At 40.5% G+C, this 19,691-nt stretch overlaps 1 protein-coding gene across 1 annotated transcript in view; it reads right to left on the bottom strand.

Annotated features, from left to right (window-relative positions):
- Positions 1-18,890, bottom strand: part of LOC137347186 (14-3-3 protein beta/alpha-1-like) — a 35,802-nt gene extending 16,912 nt beyond the window's left edge. The window contains exon 1 of the mRNA XM_068011381.1: positions 18,390-18,890. Coding sequence (XP_067867482.1) covers positions 18,390-18,695 — 306 coding nt within the window. The 5' untranslated portion in view covers positions 18,696-18,890. The remainder of the gene's footprint in view (positions 1-18,389) is intronic.
- Between the last annotated feature and the right edge of the window lie 801 nt (positions 18,891-19,691).

Raw genomic sequence — 19,691 nt, forward strand, 5'->3', positions numbered from 1 at the left:
CACCTTTTAAGATAATTATTTTCCACAACACATCTCCCAAGGATGGAAGCATTTTTCTTTTCAAAAAAAAGTATAGCCTCATAAGCTTTGAAATATTTGTGGTTATGCCATAGGGACAGGATTATGATTAACTCCTCAATGTAAGATGTAGGCCTTTATTTGAAAAGAAAGGAAAAGATACTGCAAAATATCAAAGTCCTCAGTACTGAAGGTTCAAAGATATAGGAAAACTTCAAAAGAATGAAGACTGCATTATCTATGCTAATTAATATATTTACACTTGACTTGTTATCCTCCACTTGTCACCAACCAACACCACCAAAAAAGATTAACTGATCATTTACCTCATTGCTGTTTATGGGACCTTGAAATCTTCAGATCATGAAGCAGTGCATGCAGCAAGATCTTGACAACATTCAGGCTTGGGCTGATGTGTGGTTTGATTGTTACTTGCCAGTTAAGTGCCAGGCAATGACCATCTCCAATAAGAGAACCCAACCATCTCCCCTTGACAATCAACAGCATTACCATCACTGAATCCCGTCATCAACATCCTTGGCAGCAGTGTGTACCGTTTACAAGATGCACTGCAGCAACTTGCCAAGGCTCCTTTGACAGCACCTTTCAAACCCATGACTTCTACCACCTAGAAGAACAAGGGCAGCAGGCGCATGGGAACACCACCACCTGCAAGTTCCCCTCTAAGTCACACACCATCCTGACTTGGAAATATATCGCTGTTCCTTTGCTGTTGCTGGGTGAAAATCCTGTAACTTCCTCTCTAACAGCATTGAGTGTGTACCTACACCACATGGACTGCAGCAGTTCAAAAGGTTGGCTCACCACCACATTCTGAAGGGCAATTAGGGATGGGGAATGAATGCTGGCCATGGACAAATAAAAAAATGTTCAAATTGTTTTCTACAGAACAACAGTGGTTATCTTTCAAAATAGATCACTGACTCTGAAGTGTTTTGGGACAGGTTGAGGATATGAAAAGTGCTAAGTAAATGCAAGTTTGTTCCTCCTTTTAGACTAAGGGGAACATAACGTAGTGGTGCTGATATGACCTGAGAACAACGTGCGATCCCCTTCACCTATAACTATCAGCAGACTTAATGCACCACATCTGCAGACCTCCCTCTTGTAGAACGTTGACTAAACAATAACTTATATTTATATAGCACCTTTAACATAATAAAACATCCCAAAGCGCTTTACAGGAGCATTACAAAACAAAGTATGACACCGAGCCACAGGAGGAGATATCAGGTCAGATATCAAAATCTTGGTCACAGGTCGGTTTTAAGGGGTGTCATAATGGAGGAAAGCGAGGTGGAGAGATGTAGGGAGGGTATTCCAGAGCTTGGAACATAGGACACAGGAACAGGGGTAGGCTATTCGGTTCTTCGAGCCTGCTCCACCATTCGATAAAAGATCATGGCCGATCTGATTATGGTTTCAAATCCACTTTCCTGTCTGTCCCCCATAACCCTGGATTCCCTAGTCTATCAAAAATGGATCTAACTCAGCCTTGAATAAATTCAATGACCCAGCCTCTGTCACTTTCTGGGGAAGAGAATTCCACAGACTAATGACCTTTGAGAAAAATAATTTCTCATCTCTGTCTTAAAAGGGAGACTTCTTATTCTTAAACTGTGTCCCCTAGTTCTAGTCTTCCCCACAAAAGGAAACATCCTCCCGGCTTGGGGCCGAGGCAACTGAAAGCGCAGCCACCAATGGCGGAGCAATTAAAATCAGGGATGCACAAGAGGCCGGCATTAGATCAAAAATTAGATCAGAATCAAACTGGAATCCAGCATTCTTTCCCCTTTTCTTATTCCTATTCCTAAACAGGAGTGTTTGGCCTCTACATGAAAATTACGCATAATGGCATAATTGAAATCCGGAACCCTGAATGTAGTGATATCACAGGTCCAAGTCTTATCTTATGCAACCCTTTTGTCATTTAATCTCTCCATCCACCACCCTATCACACAATGACCTTCCCTTTTGTTCCTTCTCCTACTTTCACTGACTCTGTACTTGCTTAAAACCTATTACTCCTCTAACTTTTCCCAATTCTGATGAAGGGTCAGCGACCTGAAATGTTAACCCACTCAACCTTTCTCTCCACAGATGCTGCCAGACCTCAGTATTTCCAGCATTTTCTGTTTTTATTTCTTATTTGGACTCCTTGCCTTTGCTAATTTTGTTCAAACTGTGAGTACTGTTGAGATGAGGAACCTAGTTTAGAAACGTTACAGGGACCAGTATTGTGAAAGCCAAACTCTAACAAATGTGGCCATTAACCATGAATACTTCATTTAAATATGTCATTTCAGATGTTCGAAATTGATCTCTCACAATCTTAAATATCTCCCTCCTTTTATGAAAACATTGGAATCATGCCTAAGCATGAGTACTTTGAGTCAAAAATATGTCAGCCCAAGAGACCATTCTTTATACACAAGCCTGGCACTTACTGCTTGCTATTTCACTACTGGGGCATCACAGGCAAATTCAAACTTTTCCTTGGATGTCTATATTTCCATACATCCAGTAGAGATAACTGGATAATGATGAGCAAGAACTTGGCTGACTTTCCTCTTTTTGCTTAATTAAGAGACAGTGAAGTCAACTGAAGCATCCATGTGACTGTCATGGATGATATTAGCTAGCAAAATAGGCCAAATATCAAACCTGGACCTTCCTAGTCTGTGTGGCTCAATTTCACACTGTTTCATTAACATGCTGAACCAGATACTACAATTCACTGTGACCATTTGGATTCTAAATTGTGAATTGATGGCGACATCATTTCTACATGATGGCAGATGTTACAGCAACACTTCAGTTTGCATAATTGACAGCAAGAATGACTACATTTTATTGGATTGCTCTTTGTTATAGGTACGCCCAATATCCCTAATTTCTAGGGCAGCTCCACTTGTCTTCACTGCAACTGAGTTCCTATATGCTTCCATAGAGTTGAACCTATGGTTATTTGCAGACAACACTACAGACGAAATTCTAATCTCATGTTATGCAACTGACAATACCAAGAGAAAACCGGATGAAGGACAGGTGTGTCAAACAGAAAGTACAGCAAGTTCCTGACACTAAGCATTTTAAAAACACAGACATCTCCAATCTTCCAGCAGCATGGTTAGACTTGCCCACAGTAAGGAAAAGACAATGAATGAAGAATTCGCTTTTCTGGTAACAAAACCAAAAATTAGTAGGGAGTGAATTCAATTTTTAAAATTCTTTCATAGGATGATGGCGTCGCTGGCAGGCCAGCATTTGTTGTCCATCCTAATTACCCTTGAACTGAGTGGCTTGCTAAGCCAAAATAAGTAATTCTGGGGGCAGGGAAGAGTAAAAGGATTTTTAAAAAATTGATATTAGTGCTGAGTAGTGCTGAAGATCAGTACACCAAACGTAAACTGTATTAAGCTTGCTTCTTCTCCTCCCCAAGTGCAATCAAGCAAGATCAGTTAAATCAATAACGCAGTAATTTTTACTGCTCAATGATACTGCAATATCACCAATCAATCCCATCCCTGCTGTAGCACCCGGAGCTTAAAGTGAGTGAGAAAATCCATGCTTTGTCCTCTTCCAGCACTGAAAGGGCCTGGTTCCTTCTAAAGATAACATTTTGTCCCAAGTATTTCTCAGAATTCATAAACAGGAATGATTTAATTGTGGAGCAGTGCAGAGAAATAATGTTATCTTAGAAGGAATCAGGCTCTTTCAGTGCCGAAAAGGGATGAAGAATAGATTTTGTTGCTAGCTTTAAGCTCTGGGTGCTGCAGCAGGAGATATTCTTAATCGATTCTCAGAGCAAAATGTCAAATTGCATTCCCTCTTCTTCCCCCAACCCCTTAACTAAGAAACTAATTTCAAATAGCCTTGGTTTATGAGAAAAAAAGTCACCACTTCAGGTCACACTTGCACGCGGTCTAATCCTAGCAGTTGGCTCAATTTGCAGATACCAAGGAGCCCTTAATCGGGGAAATATACACTGTCTAAATCAGGTCTAACAATTAAGAAACAAAAACAAGTATGTTGGAAATACAGGTCAGAGAACAGGTAAGTTATTGTTTCAGATGTGGACCCTTCTTCAGAAAGGATACATTAAATGTTGGCTTTCAAAAATCCTGATTATTGCTGAGAAATGTGGCTGCAGAAAGAAGAGGAAGTAGTTGGGAATTTATGGTGACGATGTTGGGAGAGATAAGCAAATCCAAGCACCAGTTTTACCAAGGCAATGAAAGGAGATTTTTAAAATTGAAACAACTCTGTAAAGGTGATATTGCTGGTAATACACTAGAGGTATCAAAGGGGAACATAAACAAATATAAAAAGACAGCTAATAATTCGAATATATTTATTTTTATTTTAGAGATACAGCACTGAAACAGACCCGTCAGCCCACCGAGTCTGTGCCGACCAACAACCACCCATTTATACTAACCCTACAGTAATCCCATATTCCCTACCACCTACCTGCACTAGGGGCAATTTACAATGGCCAATTTAACTATCACCTGCAAGTCTTTGGCTGTGGGAGGAAACCGGACCACCCGGCGAAAACCCACGCGGTCACAGGGAGAACTTGCAAACTCCGCACAGGCAGTACCCAGAATTGAACCCGGGTCCCTGGAACTGTGAGGCTGTTTGCAGTTCATTGAACCAATTAAGATTTCTGGCATGGGAAATGGAAACATTCACACTGGAGATACATCAACTGAAACAAAGGTATGGAGTTAGGACACTGTACATGAAACTTGGTATATGTCCTACCACAAACTGACCAGTGTGTACTGAAAGCTGACAATGGGGCATCAAAAATGGAAAGATATTCCATTCTCAGCATTATCATTCCCCCAAAAGAAAAATTACAATTGGAAATTTTAGAGAATAAAATGACTTCTCGGAAACTAGAGAGAAAAAAACTTAAAGTACCCCGTCATCATTGCTTAATGTGTAAATACATCACATCATACAGTGCTAAACCATACAGACTAGGTTTGATTCCTGGTCTGTGCTAAGTTAGCTATCTCAGCTAGATATAGCATGTAGAGTACTACAACTGGCTTCCGGGTCCTTAGCGTAGGGAGAGGAGAAACAGGCAAGGTTCATGCTCTTGATTGTCTGGTGGAAAGTGTGAATCTGTGGATGTTGAATGTAATCTGAATTTTAGCAATAAAAATACTTCTACACCAAATTCTGCCACCAACATTCCTCACTTAGAATAAAATTACCTCCACCGCCTTGCATCTATGTCTCAGCAATTACAAGTACTTGTTTTAATAATTCAACCCTTCATTCTGGAGACTTATACAACTGCCTCACTTTCTGAAGCATTCAGTTGATCATCAACTTCATTATCGTGCAACTACCAGGATTTTTCCATCTAGCAATTCCTATATTACTTTGTCAAGCTGCATCCTGTGAACAAAGCTGTGTTATTACTAAGAGTTAAATTGCCCCATCTCTATTAACTGGACCAATATCCCTAGGTTTGTTTGAAACATTATTTGCTCTAATGACTTTGTAGGAATTGCAAAATTTCAACCTTGCTAAAATAGAGAAAAATATAGGGAAAACAACTTGGATAGGAAAGAGAGAGAACGAGAACTCAGGGTACGTATCACAAGTGTTGAACATCATTGTTCTAATCATTTTGATCACAGTTCAACCTTACATTTGAATTCTTAGCTTCAAATCAAGACTTCTAACAAGACGCATGCAACAGTTATAAAAAGAGGATTTACTGCACACTAACGTATGATATATGCACCGTTTAATTAGGACTTGTATAGTAGATACATCAAAAATATAGTACCCACATAATACAAGGAAGCAAGTGACCATGCTTTACATTTTAAGAACTGTATTTGTGTAGAATTAGAAGAGGATGAGACATATTTGGGAAACAGAAGACACAGATATAATGGTTAGTATTTTTCAAGTTAGGCCTGAACAATTAAATCTTACTGAAATAATCAATAGGATCACTTTGGCATCCAAATAGCATGCGGCATAGATGCTTTGTTTTACTGATACCAAGATTTTAAAACAGATGGGTAGCCAAGCTAAACATTACAAAGCAATTTTGCATTTTGCAGTGCTGTTTCTGCTGAGATACAGAACATAGGTTAACACTGGAAATGAATTTCCCCCCAAATTTGGCTAACACATAATATCCTCACATCACAAAAAATACTTTCCATAGACCTCTACTACTGCATCTAAAGTAAAAAGCATTATTCTAATGCTGTAGCCATGATGTAAATACATGCTTACAAAACAAATATTAAAAATAAGTAATATTTAAAATGTTTAACTTGTGAAACATAAACAAGCTACAGATCACTTAGTAAAAAGTTGTTCAAAATTATATTTTTGTTCATAATACAATTAGATCAATTAATTTTTTTAAAATGGGAAATGATCCATCAAACTTTCTCCTCTTACTGACCTCATCTGTCCTTAAAATTGTCAGAACTCCCATTTTGGAAATAAGGCCAAGCTGCCAGACAATCATAACATAGTTCATCTCGTAATGAATATATAGGTTAGACGGGTGGGCGGGGAAAGGAGCTTGACACTATGACTTTTTAAAAAGAGTGATCTTGCTTTTAGAAAGTGTTATAGGTATGGAATCCAAAACTATCTTCAGTTAAAATAGTCTTGGCCTGCATTCATAGAACACATTATCTTTGTTGCAACTGAAAACTGTTGTTTAAGAATGCTGATTGATACTTATAGTTTAAAATGTCCTTGCTTATGATCAAATATACTAATACAGTTAGCGAGTGTGTGAAATGGATAATTCAATCAGCACAAGAGGTGGATTATGCATCATTCATTCTAATGATGCACAGTGGCGCAGTGGTTAGCACCGCAGCCTCACAGCTCCAGCGACCTGGGTTCAATTCTGGGTACTGTCTGTGTGGAGTTTGCAAGTTCTCCCTGTGTCTGCGTGGGTTTCCTCCGGGTGCTCCGGTTTCCTCCCACAGCCAAAAAGACTTGCAGGTTGATAGGTAAATTGGCCATTATAAATTGCCCCTAGTATAGGTAGGTGGTAGGGGAATACAGGGACAGGTGAGGATGTGGTAGGAATATGGGATTAGTGTAGGATTAGTATAAATGGATGGTTAATGGTTGGCACAGACTCGGTGGGCTGAAGGGCCTGTTTCAGTGCTGTATCTCCAAATCAAAAAAAAATTAAATCAAATCTGCTATTATTTCCTGCTTCCTTTTCCCACAAATCTTCTCCCTCAACTGAAGCTGCATCTTTGTGGAGATATGGTTCTACAGATGCCAGATGGCCTCTAATACTTCAGCCAAGTAACCATTTTTCATGTAAATCCTGACAATCTATGTTGACTGTCTATTCAACCACAGGGGGCAAAACTAACCCCTGTCCTCACCTGACAGCCACATCGTAGCACTTTCAAGAACAGTCATTAAATTGAATCAGGAATCCTGATCTATCTTCTGCTCGCTAACCCAGGGCACTAAGACCAGTTGTAGCACCCCTACCGCAATCCCAGCTATTAGCAGCTAACTCAACACAGTCCCAAGATCAAACCTGGGCCTAGATGACTGTCTTAATCAGCTGAGACAGTATTTTTGTTTCCGTCTTAGCTCACTGCTGCATTGCCAAGTGAAACATCTAGTCTTGGCAAGGGGGTGAGGAGAAAAACAGAAGTAACAAATCAGCCTCAGTGAGTAATACTGGCACTAATGGTGGTTATCTAGAGGAACGAAAATGGTAATCAGCAATTATCCTTTCAAATCTGCAGTCATGCCAATGAATCCTGTAACAAACATTGAAATGGATGGATGTAAGGATTCCGTAGTAATATTTGAAGAGTAGTGTCCTCCAGATAAAGCAGCCAACATTTATCTCTCAATCAACACCACCAAAACAGAACAACTGGTCATTTATATCACTGTTTAACCTTGCTGTGTGCAAACTGGCTCCTGCATTTGTCCACATAATAATGAATACACTTCAAAAATAATTAATTGGCTGTGAAGCACATAGTGATATCCTGAGGATACGCAACATATTATTATAATAGCAAATTCTTTCTTCATTTCTTTATTACTCAGTAGATGAATGCACCATCAGTGGGATAATGAGTTATATAGGAAGGTGTCAAGCTTGATTGCTGCCCTCTGCTGAGTTAGCTGGTTTAGGGTAGTACAAGTATATGTGCTCCTGTTTTATTTTTTTTTGGGGGGGGGGGGGGGGGGGGGCAGAGACACAGAGAAAAAAAATAAATCAACATTGGGTCCCATTCCCAATCCAATAGCCCCTGCTGGAAACAAAAAGCAAAATAATGCAGATGCTGAAATAAAAAACAGAAGTAACTTGATAGCTGGAAACACTTTGCTGGTTAGGCAGCTTCTATGCAGGCAGGAAAAAGGTTAAATTAACATTTTGGGTCTATGACCTTTGCTCAATTCATAGACTTTAAATATTAACCTAACCTTTTTGTTCCTTTCTCCACAGCTGCTGCCTGGCCTGCAGAGTGTTTCCAGCATTTTCCTTTATTATTTCAGACTCCTTCAGCAAAGTGAGCAATGGTTCCAATAGTCAAATAGCTTGCTATTCATTTATTATCTGTGTTCATACTCACTAATAACCATTTGGGTGAGGTACCAAAGGGCTGCATCCACCTGTGAAACTGTATCCCAGCAGCCTCCAGGCAAAGGGAAATATAGAAAATAGGAGCAGGAGTAGTCCATTCGGCCCTTCAAGCCTGCTCCGCCATTCATTATGATTATGGCTGATCATCCAACTCAGTAACCTGTTCCCACTTTCCCCCCATATCCCTTGATCCCTTTCGTCCCAAGAGCTATATCTAACTCCTTCTTGAAAACATACAATGTTTTGGCCTCAACTACTTTCTGTGGTAGCGAATTCCACAGGCTCACTACTCTCCGGATGAAGTAGTTTCTCCTCATCTCAGTCCCGAAAGGTTTACCCCATATCCTTAGAGTATGACCCCTTGTTCTGGACTCCCCCACCAGCGGGAACATCCTTCCTGCATCTACCCTGTCAAGTCCTGTTAGAATTTTATAGGAAAAGGAGCAAAAAGTTGAGGAAAAACCACCCGAGAAAATTAAGCATTTTAAAAAGTTATGTAACACTATGGAATATCAAAAGAAATTAATCTCAAGGTTCAGATGATATGGGCCTGGTTTACAATTTTTGATCCTGATTAGATTTATGACTTGCAGATAAATGAAATTGGCCACTTTCTCTACAAATGCATTTCTAACTCCAAATGTGCACATATTGTGATAGAACTCGCTCACCTAATACAGTTCAATATTTTAAGACATACAGTCATAAGCTCACAGGTGTTTCATGTTACATTACAGTGGTATCCATTAAAAAAAATTCCTTAAATGCACTTCTCAATGCTGCAATGAAAACACTTATAGAATAGCTCATATCATTTTGAAACTAGGCAAACAGAAGGTGCAGTCAGATGGAATTGTAAAATGAAGGTCGTTCAATATTTGCACGCAGCAACACCAATTCATGTGATAATGTTCCATTTATTCTTCAAAAACCATGCCTTTTATAGCCAAAAATACATTAAAAAGTTGAGAACATTTGAACCAACTACCGTAGTTGATCTTTTGTGGCATTGTGTTGATTCCCCACGTGCAATGTGTCGTCTTCAGGTGAAGTGGGTTTAGAAAGCCAGGATATAATGCCCATAGAATAGCTCCCTATTCCTTCACTGCTGATTTTTCAACCAACATACTTCATACATGAGCAAGAACAGCAGGACAATCTAGGTCACGGTCTTATCCAGAATTACCTATTGGAAAGTGCATTTGCAACAAGGACTTGTTCCAAGGCACTTTATCAAAGCATCTGGAAACTGCCAAAAATAATCTAATAAGCATAAGTGAGGTTGACATCTTTTGAGGGTGGTATTCAAATTCCTAACTCTGCATTGCTCTATTGTTCAAAGAACAGGGCCTCCCTTTCCCTAGTGTTAGATGACGGTTTCTTCCCCCACCCCCAGAAAGCTAACAGCAATTCCAACATCTTTAACAAACTTTGGAATTACAGACATCTTAAATTGTGCCTTCAAGCATTTATGATTATCTGATAATTATTTGAAAGGGCAGACAAATAGGCATAGAAAATAGTAAGTAAAGGTTTAAAGGGTAAATGTGAATGCTATGTAGTCAACTGGTATTATCTACTTTATCTGGGAGTGTTAAGCAGCTGGAAAGTACTAGCATATTTACGTAGGACTGATGCTGATTTTTTTTGTTTGAGCATGGAAAAGAAAAGCTTGTAGGTGATCATTTTCTAAGCAGATCGGGTATGTTTCCAACATTAGAGATTTAAGAATCAGCAGGTGTTATCTTTATTGCAGAAGCAGACAACACAGAGCTGTATCTCAGTTTACCTTGTCTGCACTCAGATGATTTTAAATTATAGTTTTCTACATCTTTGGTGCCAAAACTGGAAAAGGGTGTGCACAGCTGTAATCTGCCAACCAATCCAGTTGCCGTGGCAATAGGCTGCACATTGGATCTTTAACATTACAGAAATGGGCGGGCTTGAAATAAGTATTGTCCACATGACAGCAGCTTTCTTCACCTCCAGGTACTGGCACACTGCATTGTTAAAATATTTTATATGCAGGGAGAAAATCCACCACTGAAAAATACTCTACTCCCTATTAAATATGAACATTGTGACGGAAACCACACCTGCCAAATGGAAACATATTAATTTTGGCATATGGAACACTATTTGAACTGTTGCTGGACCTTGAACATAACTTATTTAAAAAAGACCACACAGCATTGGCTGTAAACATGGCTGCACATTTGCATTCTGACAGTTGCCTAGGGAGACAATGGGAGTGCTCCATGATTCAATTAGCCAGGTGGGTTTTGTCAATAGTGATGATCAAAAGACATTGTCTGAGTAAGAGCCAGCCTTCCACCCCGCCACTGAGTGAGCTTTGAAGAATCAACCTCGCAGGTGATGCTGTCTCAAACAAAGAGCTAGTCACATGACTAACCTGCTGGCCAACCCGGGAATTGAATGAATTGTGCTCACTGTGAAGTTTTGAGACAGATGGCTTTTAAAGACCAAGGAGAAGCAAGGTCTCTCTCTCTCTCCCTCTCTCACAAAGTTCCAGCGACCCATAGAAGTTACATAAGCCTCAAGATAAAAGACCCCTGCAGCCTTCTGGTACCAGCAAAACAAGTTTGAAAGTGTGCACTGGGCTCCGAGAACTGCAAGTCTTAACTTCAATTAAAGTCTTTACGTCTGACCCAAAAGCCAGTAACTGAATTCCAACTACTACTTCAAACCTCCCCCCTTTAATCCTTTCTCCCCCTCTGTATCTATTTGTGTGTGTTTATCGCGTATGCATGCTAGTGTACTTGCGTTGCGTATTCTTAATAGTTTTAAGTGATTTAGAGTTTTAAGGTTAATAAACTTATACCTTTCTTGTTTAAATCTGAGAAAACCTGTCTGGTTGATTCCTTTACAGTTACAATTAGAGAGTAGTGAGCAATGACTCACTGAGGGGAAGCTAAACACACCATGTTTTAAAATTTAAACCCTGTTACGGCCAAACCAGGAAAAGGCCAAGAGGGGAGCCCTAGACCCCTTCCTCACCTGGTCGCAACAACATTAACAGATCAATTCACATTTTGAGTACTGCATTTCTTATGTTTGTTGTCTCTGTTTTATTTGTATTAAATTGAATAGTTTAAAATATTGATCTGTAAATTGCAACTAAATATTTATTAAACAGTAAAGGATAACCTTGTCTTGAAGATTATTCACTTCATGTAAAAATATAACAGTACCCAGTTAAATATAATGTTCTTATTACATTTCTGTCTTATTTCAAGATCAGCTCAAAGCTCACCAAAACTGCCCCTACACACAACAGAAAAAGCTAAAAATTGTAGACATTTGCTAACTGATGGAAGGATAACAAGTGCCTTTTAAAAGTACTCTCTTGATGCTGAAGTGGCAGTTTTAAAATGATATCTCATACATAGTATTAAAGTCTCAGCCTTGGTTCAGTGGTAATACTCTCATCTGAGTCAGAAAGTCATAGGTTCAAATACTCTCTCCAGAGCCTGAGCACATTATCTAGGCTGACACTTCAGTGCAGTAGTGAGGGAGTGCTGCACTGTCAAAGGTGCCACCTTTTGGCCAAGGTATTAAAGCAAGGCCCATATGCCCTCTCAGGTGAAAATAAAAGATTCCATGATACTAGATGAGGAGGAGCAGGGAAGTTCTCCCAGTGCCCTGCCTGACATTTACTCCTCAGCCGACATAAAAAAAACTGTTTATTTATATCTCTTGTCATCTATGGGACCTTGCTGTGCACACATTGGCTGCAGTAGTTACCTATATACGCGATTACACTTCAAAAAGCAATTCAACGGCTGTGATGAATTTTGGGACGGACTCAGGATGTGAAAGATACTGTATCACTGCAAGTTCTTTCTTTTGTAAAAAAGCCGCTTATTTCATTTAAACACATCAATTAGGAAAGTTCAGTATTTTGGTAATAACTGGTCCAGAGCTGAGATTTGACATTTGACAAAGATATTTGGTATTGTAGTCCCATTATTTGGAATTTCAGCAACAAAATACACTGTCAGCCATATATAGCAGCGCAACACTAATTTATACGTATATGCTCTTTTACGCAGTGCTACTGGAGATTTCCTGCAGAACATATTCTGCCCCCCACCACCCCCCGCAATTGTGGCCTCCAAAAGCACATTGTTCCAAAGCCTGCCAGCTCAACAGCCAGTAAAATGCATGTCCGAGTTTGTTTTAACAAACAGCAAAATGAACAGCTATTGCAATTATGACCAACTGAGTTCAAATAAGTTCATTAGCGATAGTCAGCACGGTTTTGTGAAGGGTAGGTCGTGCCTCACAAACCTTATTGAGTTTTTCGAGAAGGTGACCAAACAGGTGGATGAGGGTAAAGCAGTGGATGTGGTGTATATGGATTTCAGTAAGGCGTTTGATAAGGTTCCCCACGGTAGGCTATTGCAGAAAATACGGAAGTATGGGGTTGAAGGTGATTTAGAGCTTTGGATCAGAAATTGGCTAGCTGAAAGAAGACAGAGGGTGGTGGTTGATGGCAAATGTTCATCCTGGAGTTTAGTTACTAGTGGTGTACCGCAAGGATCTGTTTTGGGGCCACTGCTGTTTGTCATTTTTATAAATGACCTGGATGAGGGTGTAGAAGGGTGGGTTAGTAAATTTGCGGATGACACGAAGGTCGGTGGAGTTGTGGATAGTGCCGAAGGATGTTGTAGGGTACAGAGGGACATAGATAGGCTGCAGAGCTGGGCTGAGAGATGGCAAATGGAGTTTAATGCGGAAAAGTGTGAGGTGATTCACTTTGGAAGGAGTAACAGGAATGCAGAATACTGGGCTAATGGGAAGATTCTTGGTAGTGTAGATGAGCAGAGAGATCTTGGTGTCCAGGTACATAAATCCCTGAAAGTTGCTACCCAGGTTAATAGGGCTGTTAAGAAGGCATATGGTGTGTTAGCTTTTATTAGTAGGGGGATCGAGTTTCGGAGCCACGAGGTCATGCTGCAGCTGTACAAAACTCTGGTGAGGCCGCACCTGGAGTATTGCGTGCAGTTCTGGTCACCGCATTATAGGAAGGATGTGGAAGCTTTGGAAAGGGTGCAGAGGAGATTTACTAGGATGTTGCCTGGTATGGAGGGAAGGTCTTACGAGGAAAGGCTGAGGGACTTGAGGTTGTTTTCGTTGGAGAGAAGGAGGAGGAGAGGTGACTTAATAGAGACATATAAGATAATCAGAGGGTTAGATAGGGTGGATAGTGAGTCTTTTTCCTCGGATGGTGATGGCAAACACGAGGGGACATAGCTTTAAGTTGAGGGGAGATAGATATAGGACAGATATTAGAGGTAGTTTCTTTACTCAGAGAGTAGTAGGGGCGTGGAATGCCCTGCCTGCAACAGTAGTAGACTCGCCAACTTTAAGGGCATTTAAGTGGTCATTGGATAGACATATGGATGAAAATGGAATAGTGTAGGTCAGATGGTTTCACAGGTCGGTGCAACATCAAGGGCCGAAGGGCCTGTACTGCGCTGTAATGTTCTAATTCTAATAAAAAAAACGACATATCCTAAATGTACAAAACTGGCACTCTGGAGTACTAGCTCAAAAAAGACCCTAGTACAGGGTCTGTGTTAATTATTCACTGTGGTATGCTAATCTATAACTCCGGAGAGCCAGAAAGATGCAAAAGTTGTAAATCTGGAGTCTGATAGTAGGGACAAAGATGATGTTGGTTACTTCCAATTAAACAATTTTTAAATAAAATTTAAAATCAGTGGATTTTAGGCCTCTCTTGCAGACTACTGGTGAATTACAAAGAAGCACCGAAGAAGCCCGAGAATGGGTTATCTGCCCACCTCTCGACCAGGAATAAAATATGGCTGAAGGAGACACAAAGTGGAGAAATAATTCAAAAGGGGGACAAAACAATATTTCTGGAATCTACATTATTTGCAGAGACCAAACATCTCAAATTCATCCCTACGAGGGTGTCAGTTACAGCCTATTTAAGTATTATTTCTACACTTGGAATCAACTTCCAGGTACAACTATCTATATTAATGACTTGGAGGAGGGGCCAGAGTTTAATATATCCATATTTACTGACGATAGAAAAATAGGTGGGAGGGCATGTTGTGATGAGGATATAAGGAATCTGCAAGGGGGTAGAGATTGGTTGAGTGAGTGGGCAAAAACTTGGCAGATGGAGTTTAATGTAGGAAAGTGTGAGGTCATGCACTTTGGTAGGAAGAATCAAAAGGCAGACTATTATTTAAATGGAGAGAGACTCCAAAAAAGTGCAGCACAGAGGGATCTCGGTGTTCTTGTGAATGAAACATAAAAAGTTAGCATGCAGGTGCAGCAAGTAATTAAGAAGGTAAGGGGAATTTTGGCCTTTATTGCTAGGGAGTTGGAGTTTAAAAATAGGGAAGTCTTGTTACAACTGTACAGGGTGTTGGTGAGGCCGCACCTGGAGTACTGTGTATAGTTTTGGTCCCCGTACTTAAGAAAGGATATACTGGCATTGGAGGCAGTTCAAAAGACATTCACTAGGCTGATTCCTGGGACGAAGGGGTTGACTTAACAAGAACAACTAAACAGGTTAGGCTTTTATTCATTAGAGTTTAGAAGAATAAAGGGTGATCTTATTGAAATGTACAAGATTCTGAAGGGGCTTGACAGGATAGATGTTGAGAGGATGTTTCCACTAGTGGGGGAATCTCAAACTAGGGGACATAGTTACAGAATAAGGGGATACTCATTTAAAACTGAGATGCAAAGGAATTTCTTCTCTGAGAGAGTAGTGAATGTCTGGAATTCTCTACCCGAGAGAGTTGTGGAGGCTAGATCACTGAAAGTATCCAAACAGGAGGTAGATAGATTTTTGAAATATCAGGGAGTTGAGTGCTATGAGGAGCTGGCATGAAAGAGGAGTTGAGGTCTGGGGCAGATCAGCCATGATTTATTGGATGGTGGGGCCGAATGGCCTACACCTGATCCTATTTCTTAAGTACATGTTCTAACTGATAACTATACCTATACAACCTGTTGGGAAATTAGCTAGGAAGGTGCCAGGTTAAGTCCCTAGTTTTTGTAGACAACTAATTTCAGCCTGGACAGCAGCAGGAGTGCTACAATTGGCCTCAATGTCTCTGGTTGGTGAAGGAGTGTCAGCCAAAGTGTTCACTTCTGATCACTATCGGATGTCCCTTGCCAGAAAATCTGTGACAGCGTGTATTGGGTGAGGACAAGATCTAGCATGATTGGAATGCCCCCACAGTACTACAACTCGTCAACATTCACTCATATGAACAAGGAGCACTTGATTGAAATACTAGTTATTTATGAAGCTGCAGTTAAACACTAATGAGAAAAGGTAGGTTAAGAGAGTCAAATCCAAGAACATTCTAACCAGATTAGCAAAGTGTTCAGACCTACTAAATTTTCAAGTGTATAGTGTTTGAGCAGAATTCCAGTTGAAAGAATTTCATCTTGTTTAATCATATTTTTTAAAACTAGCTTTACAAAATGATAAGATACTGAAATGATTTTTAGTTGTACAACAGAAATGTTGAACTATTCTAAATTAAAGTACGATCCACAATTTGACACACATATATATATTATCGGGGTTACCAATTATCTAATGCCCCATCTTAATCACAAGTGAACCAATTTCTGTGCATCTCTGTGGTATATATTTTACAGTAAGGAATGACAGTCATCTCATTAGCACAGGATTTCAGATGTCCTTACTAACTGTCCTGAACTCACCCCATTGGTGCTGAAAGTCTCTTCCACATCTTTGAAATCACATTTCCAAATCCAACCCCCCACCTTGCTACCTGCATTCTATACCAATCAAAATCCTACTAAAATCAACCCAACTCTAGCTCCGGATCTCATCAACTTCAAAATGCACATCTTCGTCTTGAATCTCTCTAGCATAATTCACCCCTCCTTATGTTTGCAACTTTCCAATCCCCAAGAATCCTTCCTACAGCCTCATTTTTTTTTTAACCAAAGCTGTTCTATATTGTTCCACCACTGTGTCTGCATTACCATCAGTGGCAGATTCTTCCCCCATATAATCCCCCAACTCTGGATCTTCCCCCTCAAATCACCTCTGAATTGCTACATCTTTCCCCACCTTCAAAATTCTTCTATAAATCCTAGCATCTCAACAGCATTTTTGGCTCCATCTCTACTCCCCTTCCAACTTGGATCTAATCCTAAACTTGGCTAAGTCAGTGCAAGTAGTTGTTGTTCCTGCTACAATTAGCTGGTGTAAATTATTTTTTTTTAAATAGATAGTCCTTTATACCCCCAAATCTTGCATACAGTATTCTAATAAAATATTCACAAAGACTGAAAGTCTTGCTTACTACAAATACAATCAATGAGAAATACTAGTATTTAGTTTTAATTCTCATATTAAGTTTAAATGTGTGACTAACTAGTTAAATAGAAGTTTATGCTTTAATACAAATTAGAAAACTGTGCAAATGTAGATAGGATATGAGGCAATCATTTTGCTTTCAGTCGAACAACACAGCATTTTTCACTATATAATCTTAAAGTTTGAATGACTAAAAACCTGACAAGAGACCGAAATTTTCTCATGAATGGTCTTGGCTATTCAAATGGTATATTACTGGAACAAAAAATACATGCCAGTTTCGTTGGAGACCCATATAATGCACAATCAATTGCGTGTATGCAATAAGAATAAAATGTTACTGATTAATTACAGTACGGTAAATTTCTAATCTCAGTCGGTAATTGGGAAGGTGCTTAAGTGTTTTTCCCTATGCATTTCCCTATAAAAATTGATTTTTTTTTAAACCGAATTAGCAATTCACCCTCTGGCACGCTTCAAATGTGGCGAGCAGCTACAGTGATCTCGGAACATGTCACCGACATGCTTTGATAGTCAGTATCGGGGCGGGGGCTGTGGGATTTGTAAAAAGATGTTCAAATTGCTCATCATTCCAGTACCATCAAGCACTGTTAATGCCACTATTTCCACTTTGCTAAGGAAGCGTGGTGCTCTTTCCCACGTAAAACAATTGTCAAGTTGCTGAATTAATGGCAGTTTCCTCGATCCGAAAGCTCAGCCTCCACAATGTTCCCACGCTTATAAATCTGATAAAAACGCAGAGGCAAAATTGTAGCTTCATTAAAAAAAAAACACCCGGTTACACCGCTTAAATAGTTTCATATTAAAAATACAATCGTTCATTTTCAAATATTAACGTTTCACTCTAAATGAATGAAATGTCATAACTTGCCAATTAACAAATCAGGCTGAGTGGCGGTTACTGAATCTGAATTTTATTTCTTTTTAGGAATAGATCATTCCTCGCGTTCAGGCTGAAGTGAACACATAGGACGCTGAGCGAGGACGTTTTTGCATGGTGTACGTTGGCATTTATAACCGCCCACCCCGCCCGATACCCGCAGCTCAATGCAGAAGAAAGGTAGTCCTCCTCCATTTTCTACAGGTTACTCATGTCTGATACAGAGATGATGATGATGATGGAGAGGAGCCGCTTTAAAGCAGCAGATAGTTATAACCAGGTTTCCAACGGCCTGGGGGCATGTCAGTGACAGGGATGCTGCAGCTCATCGCCCCTTTCCATTTTCAAAACGATGCAGACACAAACTGAAGGGACTGCAGTTGTTGTTAAATTGAATGTGACTTGCAAATTCGCACCCCCTCCCTTCCCTTCCTCTCCCTTACCAACACATCATTGCAGATCTCCCTGAGCTCAGCCTCCACCTTCTCCCGGTACTCCTTCACCATATGCAGCTTCTTCTCGCTGCTGCCGCCGCCCTCGCTGGTTTTCTGCTCGATGCTGGAGATGACCCTCCACGCCGAGCGGCGGGCCCCCACCACGTTCTTGTAGGCGACCGAGAGCAGGTTCCGCTCCTCGTTTGACAGCTCCTCGCCCCACTCGGTGACCGCCTTCATCGCGGCCGCCATGTCCTCGTACCGCTCCGCCTGCTCCGACAGCTTGGCTTTCTGCACCAGCTCGTTCTTATCCATGGCCACCTTGTTTTTTTCCCCTTCCCCGCGAAGCGAACCTGGCCCGTTAGCGGCGACTATTGAAGCCCAAAGGACCGACTATCGAGCTCGCTTTCACTTTCTCGCCCTCTCTATCTCACAGACGATCCGCTCCTCGAAACCAAATGGCGGTTGAGATCTTGTTCCCGGGGTCTACGCAGGCGCTGCTGACACCGCCTCCCCTCCCTTCCCTAAGACTGACGTCAATGAGTGACCAAAGCTGCAGAAAACTGACCTGAGTCATCCAAATGGTTATTTGATTTGTGCATTTAATACTCTCATATAGCAGGTGGGGTGGGGGTGGGTGTGGCTTCTTAGAGAAAGCTGCTCAATCAACATTATAAAATGCTAAGTTGATGCATTTGCAAGCAAACGTGGAACTGAGACAAACAAAATGGCAAGGTGAATCTTAGTCAATGGAAAAGGAGAGTTTGCAACAATTGGTCTCTTTGCTTGTGGGGTAGAGAAGGGAACTAAGCAGCCAGGGCCTACGCCGAGGGTAGGGAGGTGAACCACGTGGGCAGATCTTACTCATCCCTAGTCAATGATTTCTGTCAAAATGTATGTGGATGGTCGGTAATAGAAGTGGGCTTTTCATGATATCTCCCAACCAAACACCCTCCCACTTCTCACTGCCCAGGTGCACAGATAAAATCTGACTTACATAAAATTGAACTAGTCAGGGCAGGTGGAAGAATAAATATATAAAATGTCATTTATGCATTCAAAATGCATCTCTGCAGTCTCACTAACGTTTAGTGAATCACCAAATTCTCATTTGTTCAGCTCTCAACACAATTACGAGCTTAAATGGACAGGAAACAAACCTACACTTTATATTCGTAAAGGCATGACAGGCAGTACTGACTAATGTGAACATATTCAAATATTTTAATTTTGCAACTATTTCAGCAGTATACTTTTAAAACCAAGATTGATAGTGTAGCCTGTTCTGTTTTTCAACAGGCTATACCAACT

The sequence above is a fragment of the Heterodontus francisci genome, chromosome 31 (assembly GCF_036365525.1).
Source record: "Heterodontus francisci isolate sHetFra1 chromosome 31, sHetFra1.hap1, whole genome shotgun sequence".
In the NCBI taxonomy this organism is placed as follows: domain Eukaryota; kingdom Metazoa; phylum Chordata; class Chondrichthyes; order Heterodontiformes; family Heterodontidae; genus Heterodontus; species Heterodontus francisci.